The sequence below is a fragment of the Trachypithecus francoisi genome, unplaced genomic scaffold (assembly GCF_009764315.1).
Source record: "Trachypithecus francoisi isolate TF-2019V2 unplaced genomic scaffold, Tfra_2.0 Lachesis_group0, whole genome shotgun sequence".
Classification (NCBI taxonomy): Eukaryota; Metazoa; Chordata; class Mammalia; order Primates; family Cercopithecidae; genus Trachypithecus; species Trachypithecus francoisi.
This window is the reverse complement of record NW_022681453.1, coordinates 119,755,017-119,769,372: the sequence shown is the minus strand read 5'-3', so window position 1 is coordinate 119,769,372 and position 14,356 is coordinate 119,755,017. Positions and strand designations below refer to the sequence as shown.

Genomic DNA, 14,356 nt, shown 5'->3' with positions numbered 1-14,356 from the left:
GAATCTCCAGGATTAATAAGATATGCAAGCAAAAGAAAACAGCATTAGGCAACTACCAATTCAGACTGTGGATATCGAACATCTAGATTCTAGATTTTTTTTTAGCCTTTAGTCTTTTTTTAGCCTTTACTAAGAAAGTAAGTGCATTTTAGAACAGAATATAGCCACATTCAAATAACAAACTGCATTTAAAAAATGACAATAGCATTAATATACATGGCAAAACCATCTCAAGACTTAACCTATAGAAGAAAATTTATTTTAAACTATGTCATTTAAGCAAGCAGGATTTAAAATACAAGAAATTTTATGCTAGAGGATATATAAATAAGTATTAACTGCAAATACTACTATCTCTGGCAAGAAAATTTCCCCCAGTGTATGCACAGATGGAGGTAGAAAAGAGCAAAGAAGGCAATATCCTGAGTAAGGTCACTGAAAATAGATAGGACTTCTTTTCCATCAGTCTTAATTCCAAAGAACAGTAGAAAACTCCGAGGGGAAAAAAAAGTGCTGATCTTTCCTTGTCACATTATTGACACTTCGTAATGTTTGGGGTTCTCCAAAAAAATTAATTATTTTATTTCTCTAGAGTTTATCTATGATGCCCAGAAACCATTGACTTCCTGGAACTTTTATTAAGAATTCATATTCTTGCCATGTTTTTCAGATACTGTGTCCTCTGCCAATAAATTCTAATAAATTTTCACTTCTTTTCTTTCAATAACATACTAGAGAATATGATTCAGACTCAAATTAATCACCGATCATGTTAATGGCTCCTAGGAGTTTACTTCCGATACCTCTTGTTATATTAAATCAAACTTGATAGTGTGCTAGATCATGGCTCAGCTGGGTTTTCATAAAAGCACTGGTATTTAATATGATTTATGCCTGGCTTTCTGTTAATATCTTTGGTTATTGTATGCTTTATTTTTAAAACAGACATTCTTAGCAACTGGCACTCCTTTAAAACCTATCATACTTTTAAAATATTTTACAGGAAGCATTTTACAGTAAAACGTGCCCTTTATTTTATATTATAGTCACTTAATAGTGAACACGAACAATTTATTTAATTTATAATCAAAATATTAATATTTTACTTGTGGTTTGGAAAAAGTATCATATATACTTTTAACATATATACAAAACATATATAAATAAAATATACACATGTTTTGTTTATTTAAAAGGTAAATTACATGAAAGATTATTAGGATGTTGAAAGTATTATATTTTTTAAAGCTTTGCAGCAAAGGAGCAGTTCTGGGAGAATCATTTGATGCATCTGCGGAAGATATAGCAAGCGTGGCGAGTTTCATTGAGACAAAGCTTGTTACCTGTTATCTACGGATGAGGAAACCAGATCTTGCCCTGAATCATGCACACAGGTAAAATCATATACTAATAAGTGCAAGTAAATGCTGTTCATGCTAGTGGAGGGTACTATCTGAGCCTGCCTGATCACCTTCCATTTTATTTCAATTTAAAGAAGAAACAAACCACATTTATTTACCGCTTGGTTTATGTCAAGTGCAGCAATCATGGAGACCACAAAAATCTCAAAACCTAATGGAAGAAATAGAGACGCAAGAAACTATTCATAATGCAGGGCAAAGCTAAGAGGCAGACAACTGCAGAAGCAAATTGCTGTGGGAAGAAAGGAGGGAGAGAACAGGTAAATAAAGGAGGTGGTATTCAAAGGTAAGAAGGATTGTCAAAACTGCAGTTGTGGAACGGTAGAAGGGAATTCTGACTGTGAAGTATGAGCCAAGACTTGAAAGTTTATGGCTTATTTGGTGACACATTAGCTGATTCAAAGGATCCTTTGGACAGCTTTCCAAAGGTATGAAATACTTTTTATCTCGGTCCTTAAAATTTTCTTTTTTATATTTCTATTCTTCTTTAGAAGTATGTATCTGTGTGTCTCTATATGACTTCCCAGAGTCCCCAGAGTTACCCAGGCCTGTCTTTTCTTCTATAAAAATGTACCTCTCCTGTATTTTATGTTTTAGGGGTCTTTCTCTCATGGGTGATAATCAGTTTTAACCTGCAGCAAAGATAAAGAGATTATATTATGCCTTTCCTTAAAATTGTGATCACTCTATCCCTCCCTGTCTGACTTTGAGCAATTTACCTAGAACTTTTGTGTTGTTCATTTTCTCATCTCACTTCCTATATTTCTTTTGGATACAAATGGCAAACTAATATCAAAATGAAAATATAACTCTTAATAACCAACTGGGGAACATGATTATCAGTTATATTAAGACTAATTTGTAAATGGGAGATTTATTAGCACAGTAAAAAGTCATTTACAAACTCACATCCACCAGGATGCAAAAGTTGTTTCTACCCAAGATTTTTCACAGCCCTAGTAGTGAACTTAAACTTGACCTCAAGAACCTACAGACAACAAAATCACTTTGAAATTCACAAGACAACCTGTTTGAAAGCCATTCTCCCTCTTAAGTAAACTACAAAACCTAGAGGCAGATTCCTTTGACATTAAAAGAAAATTTTAATCCCTATATTATCTAGAAATATTTTATGCAACCATAGTTTTCAAAAAACATCAAGATATATGGTCGGTCAAAGAATTTTGTTCTATTTCCATTTGAAAGAAGAATTACTGGAAAGGTAATGTGTATTTCAGTATGTCAAAATATTGCAACTTCTGGGCTACCTGGGTGATTTGTGGGAAAAATATTTGTGAACTATTTACAGACTAAAAAAAATTCGATCATGCAAAAGAAAAGAACATAAATAAGTAAAAATTTTAAACATAGAAATAAACATTTGAAAGCTATTTATAGACTTCAAAATATTCATAAAATCCAAAGGCATGCATAAACAATAATATATTGAGATGCACTGAAAGTAATCATACTTCACCTTCTCCATGGTTATAATCACACATAAAAAGGGCCACCTATATGGCCTACGTTTTAAAGGAAATATCTCTTGGATATCAGAATAGTTTGATGAATTTTTGAATCATATTTAATAATAAAAGGGTTCCAAATGGCATGGTCATGTCAAAATGTAATTAATTCAATGTTATTAAAAGTAAGTAACAGTCTCTGGTTAATAAGAATTCAGTAAAAAAAAAAGTAATGAGAACGAAAGATCAAAAATTCCACTGTAATCCAAATATAAGAACCACAAGATGCTGCAGTTCCTGAGAATGCAAAAATCAGCTTCAGTAGGTTCACTATTTAGAATTAGAATATTTCTGCTTTGAAACCAAGAGTGCTTTTTCAAGACCTTGAAAATTACTGAATTGAATGTATTTAACAGTGAATAGTAAAATTATCTTTCCTATTATATTAGAATTAACTTTTGTAAAATAATTTTGCCGGGCGCGGTGGCTCAAGCCTGTAATCCCAGCACTTTGGGAGGCCGAGACGGGCGGATCACGAGGTCAGGAGATCGAGACCATCCTGGCTAACACGGTGAAACCCCGTCTCTACCAAAAATACAAAAACTAGCTGGGCGAGGTGGCGGGCGCCTGTAGTCCCAGCTACTCGGGAGGCTGAGGCAGGAGAATGGCGTAAACCCAGGAGGCGGAGCTTGCAGTGAGCTGAGATCCAGCCACTGCACTCCAGTCCGGGCGACAGAGCGAGACTCTGCCTCAAAAAAAAAAAAATAATAATAATAATAATAATAATAATTTTTGCTGCTGTTCCTAAGTTGAACATTAAGTAAGAAATGTAAATCAATAAAGGTTAAACAGTCAATTCATACAATTAATAATGCACCAAATGAAATAAATCATTTTGCTGGTCTGGGCATAGTGCAGAACTGCATAAGTCAGTACATATGATTTTAATATCAAAACATCTTGAAAGATCTTAGATTTTAAAACCATCTGAAATACAATTAACAAATGTGTTTTATAAAATAAGTTAATTAGGATATTTACTCTATAAATAGCTTACAACCATTAGTTATATACTCAATGCAGAATTCTGCTTTTGTATTATTATCACATTGTGAAAGTTGATACTAATCATGAATCAAAATTAAAATATTCCTTTTTTGCATTTATTTGCATTTGCTGAAGCATTTTCTCTTTAATTTTATGGAAATGTGAGGTCTACTGCATATTTTTAGGAGATTCATTAATACAAAAATTAGCTTAAAAACTATCATGTAGTTTTGCTTCTGATAAAAATAAATGCATATTGTTTTGTCATAGAGAAGACTACAAGAACCATAACTTTATGGTTTTAAGATCAACAAAGATATGTTTTGAAATTAATCAGCTAAGCCCTGCCATTTAAACTAAAATAGTCAACCATACAAAGACTCTGAAAACAACTATTATCAAAATGGCTCTTCTTTTTATTCATAACATATCCAAAGTGGCAAATATAAGTATTAATTTTTACTTCAACCAAAAGTAATGCTTAGACTCTCCTAATACATTAACTGTCTGCTCACTTCATTAAACCACTGCCACTGTTTATCAGAAGGTGTTTTGAACATTTCTAGAGACCAATTTGCAATTACTGCTTTCTTATCAAGATTAAAAATTCTGCTATGATTCTTTTATTATATAAATATATTTTGATATATATACAATTTTGTTGCCACAAGGTGGCAGACAAGATGAAGTCTAAAGTACCAAATGTGTAAGAAAAATCACTATTTTAAAAATTATTTTATAATAGTAGTATCTACATTCATTCATTCATTTTAAAAAACTTATTAAGTATTTCCACCAAGAGCCTATTCCTGTGCTAGGCAGTGGAGAGACAGTTATAAATAGAAAATACATGATGCTTATACACCAGCAGAAGTAGCAAACAAAGTGTAAATAAATAAATATTGGCGTATATATGAGATGAAGAGTATGATAAATGCTGTGAAGGAAATCCATGTAAGTTATGTTACAGAGGCAGCATAGTATATTTAGTCAGAGCACAAAGTCTAGAATGTGACTGCCTAGGTTCAAATTATGACTCCTCCACTCACTAGACTGAATTTAGTTTTCGATAAAACTAGGTTATAATAGTACTACTTCACAAGCACTATTTCACAAGGTTTTGTGAAAAATAATTATAAACCCATGAATTTTTTATTCTAACCATGACACAGTTATTGGTACTGAGTCTGCCTTCTTGCTGTAAACAACTGTAAAACTGAACAAAATATAAGAGGCAACTGCTTTGAGGCCTTGGACAATGGTCAGAGCAGGACTGTGATCCCTGAAAGAAGAAAAATACACATGATGAGCCCTATAATCTTCTCAGCTTTTTGCTTGGTTTATTTTTCTGCCCTAGTTCAGGGACATGGATATCAAGTTAAACTGCAGTCTCACCAAACCTAAGAGGCCAAGATTAGAATAGCAAGGCTGCCAAGGAAGCTATAATTACAGGAAACATGGCCAAGAAAGAGGCAGTTGTGTGAAAGGGTGGAGAGACAGAAGTCTGCATGGGAATTTACGGTAAGTTCTTAGTCAAGATCTGTGCCATGCATGTGAGGAAAGAGATTCCATGTAGCAGAAATTGCCTGCCACAGAACTAAGCGCTAAATGGAAATACTGAGATGACCTGCAGTGCCTGGAGATGTTGATGTTGGAGTACTAGGGTAAATAGACCTCACTGAGCACCTCAGGTACTCAGTTGAGCCCCAGAAAGATCATACTGCAATAATAAGGACCATAACCTACCAAAAGGACCACAGCTTAAGATTAAATTCAAAGACAAAATAGGCCTGTCCTAACAAAAAATACAGCTAAGCTTCATAAGAACAAGAGTATCTGCCATTGCATTCTCTCACGGGGGAAAAAACAAAAACAAAAACAAAAAAACCTCAACATCTTAACATATTTTTCAGGAAATATGTCATAATCCAGATTCCCCACAAAGTCTCACCTAAAATACCCAGCATAAAGTTAAAAATTACCACACATGCAAAGAAGTAGGAAAATGAGACTTAAGAAAATAAGCAGTCCATAGAAATAGACTTCAAGATGTAGAACCAGATATAGATCTTCAAGACCCAGATGTAGAACTGGCAAACAAGGATTTCAACAAACCTACGAAAATACGTTCAAGGATCTTAAGGTAAAAATAGTTGTAATGAGTGAAGAGATGAGAATCCCAACAAAGAAACAGAAGCTATAGGAAGAACCAAATGGAGATTTAGCATAGATGAATAAAATATCTGAAATTTAAAATGCACTAATTTATTACTTTAACATCAGTTTGGAGAATGCTAAAGAAAAGACTAGTGAAGTTGAAGACAGACCAATAGAAATTACCCACTGTAAAGACAAGAGATAGACAATAAAAGATTTTTTAAAAACTAATCAATGGCTCAGTGACCTGTCCTCAGGGATAGTGACAAGAAATCTAACATACATGTAATTGAAGTCTTAGAGAAAGAGGAAAGAGGAAATAGGATGCACTATATAATAAACATAAAAGGTTATTTTTAATGCTCACTTTTCCTATGCTATTATCAAAGTAGATTTTAAGAGAAGGTGTACTACTAGAGATGAAAATAAGACTCAATTAAAATTTCAAAAATTTTAAAATCTTATAGAGCTTGTTCTCTAACCATAATGGAATTAAATTAGAAATCAGTTTAAGAGTAAGATTCCTAGAAAATCCCTCAAAATAATTGGAAATTAAACCATACCCATCTAAGTAACTCACAGATCAAAACATAAGAAACTTAAACAAAGGCATAGATTTGAATCCCTGTTTTATCACTTACTAGCTTTGACTTTCATAATTAACTTCCCTTTACCTCTGTTTTCTCTTCTTTAAATATGAGTCAACTGCTTAAAAGCATTCCTGAATCTCAAAACCTATCAGGCTTGTGTTTATTATAATCCCACCACCAAAAACAAATATAGGTAATTCTCACTGGTATTAGAAATAAGCTCTATATTTTCATAAAGGAAACTATTATTTTTTAAATACCCTTCTGCCTGTAATCCCAGCACTTTGGGAGGCTGAGGTGGGTGGATCACCTGAGGTCAGGAGTTTGAGACCAGACTGGCCAACATGATGAAACTCCATCTCTACTAAAAATGCAAAATTAGCCAGGTGTGGTGGCACATGCCTGTAGTCCCAACTGCTTGGGAGGCTGAGACAGGAGAATGGCTTGAACCCAGGAGGTGGAGACTGTAGTGAGCTGAGATGGCACCACTGCACTCTAGCCTGGGGGAGAATTCTGTCTCAAAAATAAATAAATAAATAAATAAAACACCCTTCTGAACATAACATACTCAATAAAGTAGACAATTAGAAAACTCCTATGAAAATACAACTTTTGGGATGTCATCAATCACAATTTGGGGGATAATTATGGCCAAACGTGATATTCACTTAAAGCCTTACAGATACTCATGAGTTTTAGAAAGAATTGATTCATAGTAGAAGTAATAGGAAATTTGCAAATTTCTTACAGATATCAAGAAATGAGATATTTTAAATACAATGCTCTCTTCCTTACCAGAACTAAGAGTTTAAAATTTGGCCACTAAAGGTAACACATAAATAACATTAGATAAAATAATTCTCATGACCTTGGATGAACTTAAACAAAACTATAATATAGTAAAAGAATAGGGAACATTGCTGGTGCTAAAAACCATTGCTGGTGCCAGTTTATTGATATGAACAAATGTATAGACTACTAAGTATTAGTGTTGATACTGCTTCTAGGGGATAATAATTGGGAATACAAAAGAAAAGGATGTAATCTCACCTGCATATATCTCTTAACACCTCACAATGTCTTGCTTTGGGAAAACATATGAGTGGTTGTTTTGATGATATTGCCATTCATTTCTGAAAGACATTACATTATCCATACTCATTTTCATCAACCGTTAAAAGAAAGGCTCAACCAAGAGAATGTTTATTCTTACTTATCTCCTTCTGTGATTCACAGATTACTGATTGTTTCTTCCAATTAAATGAAACAAACACAGTCTCTGTGTGTGTGCCCATGTGTGCATAAGTTTATGTTCGTATGGGCTTTCAAATGTGAAAAAAATAAAAGAAAATCTTGGCATTGCTATTTTAAAAGCATTCCTGAATCTGGTTGGTCTTTTTGCAAGTTAGGCAGTTTGCCTCCTTGAGAAGTCAGGAGAAATAAAAATGCTATATGGATCATTAGTACTTTATGTCTCTTGCTATTGTATTCCCATGAAAATAAATCCACCTATAAAAAGATGCTTTCTCTGAAGATCACATTAAACATTCCAACTCATCCTTTAACCCCTAAAAAAATATAAAAAGGATGCTAATTTTTGTGAAGGGCAAAGATTATACTTCTTTTGTTTCTACTGTAGGGAACAACTATTATGTAACACCTTTCTGCAGTGCAAAGTTGACTACATCAAGAAGTAGTTCTCAAGCAGGAACAAGAACAAGCATTCATTGAACACCCACCATGTGGCAGGTGGAAACTGGGCCCTTCATAAGCTATCTCACTTAGTTCTTCCACTAACTTCCTGAGAAGGTTTTCTTATTACCATTTCCCTGGCAAATAAACTACATCCCAGCAAACCTATGACATTACAGTCACTAATCCTCCTCCAAAAATTCTAGTTGTCATGTCATTTCATCGTGAAAATGATGAAAATCATACCACCTTTAAAATCTGGAGGACTTCCCTTGCAGGTTACAATAGCATTGAGAAATACTAGACATTGTCTTTGAAATCATAGAACACAGATTTCAGCTACCACTTCACTCACTGGGTTGTAAAGCCTTGCTTTCGTCATGTGTGATTTGTGAATAATAACAATACAACAACAATATAACAACAATTTTACAATATTGACACAACACAACTTTTAAATCACGAGACTCTACTAACATACGTCCACTTTCTTCCCCTTTCTTATACCTGAAATCCTCCCTCTTCTTTGTGATTATCATATGAATTAGTAAAATAGCCTTGCAGCATAAATACATAGACTGACTTGTATAAAAAGTAAGAAAAATGATAATGAGGATTAAAACAAATAAATTCCAGAAAATAATTAAATATAACTATATATTATCCAAATAAAAATGGCTAAGTGTCTAAGGGTCATCATTTGTTTCTCTTAATATGAACACAAGAAACAGGATCCAGATGGCTAAGACATCTAATTAGAGGTTTCTTTACTAAAGAAGAAAAGGAGGAGGAAGAAGAGAAGAACGAGGTCAGGGGTTAGAGAAGGAAGACAACCATGACTATGTATAATAAGAGAGGAAAATGTAAAGACATAGCAAAGACAGAGAAAAACAGATTAGGCCCCTCTTGAGCTTTTAATCACAGGCATGTTCTGAAGGTGGATCAGATTCCCTGAGGAGCCTTCCAAATTGCACTAGACGTGATAAAGGGATCATATTCTGTTTATTTTAAATACACTCACCACTTTTTAAATGCATATATTGATCTTTTTTTATTTTAACATAGCTTGCAATTATTAATTAAAATAGCTCTGCCTATAGCGCCCCTGTATTGCCTCTATGACACTTTCCCATGCCTACCACAGCTCTTCATCCAGACATTTCATCTTCTACCCTTATATTCAGGTTGACAGCAGTTTAGTTTATAATCATCTTGCTTGATGTTTTCTTTCTCATCTTAGTTTTCACTCTTTCTCTTCTTAAAATTTAACCTCATCTTATCCCTGAGGTCGGTGCCCACTTGGCATTTATCTTTCCCATTTACTCATGAATATGAAAATAGCTTATAAATGAGGAAACAATATATGCACTTAATGGAGTAGTATTGTTATGAAACAATGCATCTGTTGTTGGGGGACTCTTTAGAATGTGAATCTACTAGTTATTATTGATCTGTTCTTTGCTTTTGACTTCCATGCGGTCCTTAGAAAACAGATTAGGGTGTGCTAATGCACAGCTCCCATGCTGAGGACTGCCTTCTGGAAATGTTCATTTTGATACTTGAAGCTGGCAAGAAGGCTGCACAGGTACTCCTTGTGAGTGGGTTTATTCATGTTATTTTAGGATGATTCTTTTATATTTGTTTTTCACTTTCTAATATATCAGCTCTAAAATCCATTCTAATGAGTTGCACAAGTCATTTAGCCTTTCTGCAAACTCTTCCTCTGTAATTCTCACTGGGGCATTAAAAACATTCATGTATTTCAGATTTTAAAAGTTCTAAAACATGTAAGTGGGGTGTCCTGGGGTTTAAAAAAAAAAAAAAGTTCTAGATTGTCAAGGATTAACTCTATAATTACAAATAGAGAGAGAAGTTGTAAGATTCCTTGTACTATAGGGAAACAAACTTCAGAAATCAAAGGCCTGAATTTGAATCCTTGCAAAATTGCTGGCGAGTCTTGACTTTCTCAAGTCACATAATTGCCCTTAGCCTCAATTTCTGGATTTCTAAACATAAGATCATGACAATATCTTCCTCAACACTTGTGAAAGGGGTCAAATGATATTACAGATGTGAAAATGTTTTGCAAATGGAAAATTTCTGTGCAAATTTCATCCTTAATGTCACCTTTGTGACATTTCAAACACCTCAGGTGACCAGCCTGAAATTTTACGAGTCTAGAATCACGAACTTCTTTTCCTGAGCACATTTGCTCTATTTAGCACAGTGAGTGGCTGGTCTATTTAATGCTTATCAACAAGGAGAAAACTATTTTGATGGTCCCCATGGGGACATATCTGTTTTTAGCCTCCCAATTTGTTGCCTCTACATGCAAAATATTTCCAGACAAGTGGTGAAAAACTGAAATAGGTAAGGACCAACACTAAAACTGAGAAATTCTAGGGAAACATAGAGAGGTGATGAATACTAGATATCCAAAAATACTTTAAAAGATTAGCTTAGAGGAAAACTGGAAGACTATCCGCATTTCCAAATTTAACCAGCACAGTTCTAAGGAACTAAAACTCATTCCCACTGAATCTGCCTCACCCAGGCTATACTGTAAAACTGATGTTTGTGTCTTGTTCTCAAGGCAACTTCCCTCAAAGTTCTTTTTGCCCTAATAGTCTTTTCTGGGACATTTGGAGTGGAAAAGTCACTATATAGGCTATTACATACAAGGTTACAAGTAGCAAGAGATAAACCAGTCTTTATTGGAGATAAAAAAAAAGACTCAGATGCCAACCCCTACTCATTTTATAACTCTTGCCAGCCTATGCCTGATATTTAAAATTTTCTCTCTTCCTTTCCAGATACAAATCTCTTGTTGAATATGCATGACTCACTCTCATGCTAGTAGTTTACCTTTGAAGAGCAGATGACCTTACAAACAGACACCACTCTGCTATCCCTTTGACTTTTCACATTTCAATAATGTGTATTTTATGGATATGAATATTTTTTAGGATATTCCATATATATTCTACATTACTGACAACATAGCATTAGCCTTAACAGGAGTTTTGCAAATCCTGTGGCTATACTGTTATTGCTGTATTTCCTCAAACCATTCCTCACTTTCTTTTCTGTTGCTATGGCAAGAATTCCTCATATTCTTCCTCTCTTGGGCTTGTGACCTTTTCTCATTTCTTGTTGAAGTCTGAAGAGCAGCCATATGTTAAGTTATAACACCTTTAGTTTGAGAAGAAATGTCTCCTTGGTGGCACTGTCTATAACTTTGCTCACAGGTTATAGATATGACATACACCTTTCTTATGATTCTTTCTCACTGGGGAAAATGCAGACCATGTACCTTTCCTGGCTCACCTAGGCAAAATAATTTCGTAATTGGATAGAAATATTCTTATGTTATTACCAGTTACTAAACTTTTACTAGCAAATATGACCTCCCTGACACAGAAGACAGTTGAATTCAAAGCAGTGTTTGATTTTTGAATGCTTAACAATGAGAAATTAGCAGATGAAAGAAATATATACTTTACTCTACATTTAACCTTATCATTTTGCTTTGTTTTTAGACTTCTAGTTCCTATAAGCTTTCCTTGTGGAATCTGTTCAACACATACAGGCTCTGGGAAAGTAGTTCTTGGTTTTTGTGGAAAGAAAATAATGTGAAAATAACATCGAGAAGTCACATGTACGTACCCAAAAAAGGCAGAGAGGGTATTTTCATCTTAGGAAGGAGGGCAAAAGGATGGTGTAATATAATGCAAATTATCCAACAAGTATGTTCCATGTGCTTCTTCATCTTCATTCTTATAGTTACAGCCTTCATCCAAATTTTGACTATTTACTTATATAGTTATCCTCAAACTTGGAGGATTTTATCATATTTTTAAACATTATATAATTTTATATTTTAATGTTGTTATGTTTTTAAACATTATTAAAGATACCAAAGGGCTTTTGCTTATGTGAGTCTCATCTATAAATATCTGCCATATAGAAAAGACAACTTAGAAATTAAAATATATTTATTTACTCATTCACTTCAAAATGATAATCCCATTACATGTTAACGTAAATGAATATTTTGTGAAAAAAATAACTGCAATATTTTTAAACATGCATGAAAGCAGTAACATTGTCTGACATTCTGCAAGAGTGATTTCATAAAAGGAAGCTGAGTGCTCATATCTGATCCTGTATTCAATCAATTATAATATGGTTGACTTATATGAACAACATTCAATGTCACACAAGGTATGTAGCTAGACAATGAAAGATAACTTGAATAGTCTTTTCAGATAATTTTGACTATTCTTCTTTGATACTACACCAAGACTTGACAAGTGGTAGTTTCTTAATGATTAATTGCAATATGGATTCTGAAACCATGTCAATTCAACGTGGTACTCTGTAACATTAAAAGCCATTAGTTCATCTTATACTTTGATTGGATTGTTTATCCATTCATGAGCTAGTAATATCACCTATTGGTCATTTCGAAAATATGCAGATTTCCAAACGTTGACACATTTCATTATGCAAAACCAAATGTTTAAATTGCAGTTGTTAATATCGCCAACCTTATCAGAAAGTCTTAGAGCATTGGGTGACTGTCAAGCTCACAGTGACAGATGTAAGTTTTCCAAAACACTAATTTTTGCTTGAAAGCTCAAACTTTTATCACTAGCAATATATACTGTCAGTTGTGTTCCTTTAAGTGACAGGCACACATTTCATTTTTTAGAAAATGTCTGCCAAATTTCAAGTCTGATAATCATAATTTGTTCATCATTCTTCCAAGAAAAATATAGTGTTCCATAAAAACAGTGGCTAAATCAGCTCACAAATGTAAACAGTGGCACAAGGGCAGAAGTGCTTTTCCCCAAGACAGCTATTATATTTTGGTATGCAGAAGAAGTGCTTGATGCATACTTCTTATATCATCCTACCAAATGTTAAAGAGACATGTACTCAAGGATTGAAATTGATTTAAAAATATATATATAGAGAGAGAGAGGCTGAGTGCCCATAATGGTAAAGAATACACTCAGTGAATACCAGAACAGTTTGGTATCACCTGTTTGCTTCCTGCAAAGAAGCCAGTTGTTTTCCCCATCATGCTTTTGCAACATTGGTGCAAATGTCAATACAGTGAAAACGGAAAATAATTTCTTAATATTATTATGAAAATTGACTTCATGAGCCCCTGAAAATGTCAATGAACCTATAGAAAATTTGCAGGCTGCACATTGAGAACCACTCTGCTTTTTCACAGAATCATTAGCATTCTCCCAGCAATTGGATTTTTCATCAGAATAGTTGCAATAGTTGTCTTCTTTAAAAGTGTTTCCATCATGTGCTTTCTTAGTAATCCCTGAAGCATTAGTAGTTTTTTTCATAAAATTAAAAATCCTTTCACTAATGAACAGCCCTTAATAGACTCCCACCTTCCCCAATGGTCAATTTATTGCTTTAGCCAAGCTAATTTACATGGCAGTTGTTAATACGGCTTACCATCCTCTATCACCAAGTCATTTCTGAGCCTCTCTCCCAATGTGAATTTTCTACCTTCCTTCCCTTGATGAGACTATTTCAAAGGCAACTCAAAACTCACTTTCTTTGGATTTTTTTCCAGATTAGCCCTTTTTACCTTTTAAATTGTCCTATCATTGGAAATCCCCTTTCTAAACCTTTTATTTTTTCCATCTCCCTTGCAAGCATCCCACAATTTAACTGTTTCAAGTTTTAATGTGTTGTTTACTGGTTATGTATGTATTTTTATTATTTCTCTCCACTAGGTTAATACTTTTAGTTGAGGGCTAGTCAGTTAGTATCCAACGTAACATTTTCAACAAAAACGACACAATATATGCTGTTGTCGTTACATTCACAGAAATGGCAGCACTACTAAAAATAGCTGGAAAGCGTATTCTTTCCAAAGTAATGTGCTGTGACACTCTATTTGGTGCAAGTCACAACAGGTTGACACTCAGTACAGTGAGCCAAAGAGGAC

General features: G+C 34.0%; 1 protein-coding gene across 2 annotated transcripts in view; it reads left to right on the top strand.

Moving 5' to 3' along the window:
• Positions 1-14,356, top strand: part of SPATA16 (spermatogenesis associated 16) — a 257,900-nt gene that overhangs the window by 94,708 nt on the left and 148,836 nt on the right. For both annotated transcript variants that reach the window (XM_033211730.1, XM_033211731.1), the window contains one exon: positions 1,249-1,394. In XM_033211730.1, coding sequence (XP_033067621.1) covers positions 1,249-1,394 — 146 coding nt within the window. The remainder of the gene's footprint in view (positions 1-1,248; positions 1,395-14,356) is intronic.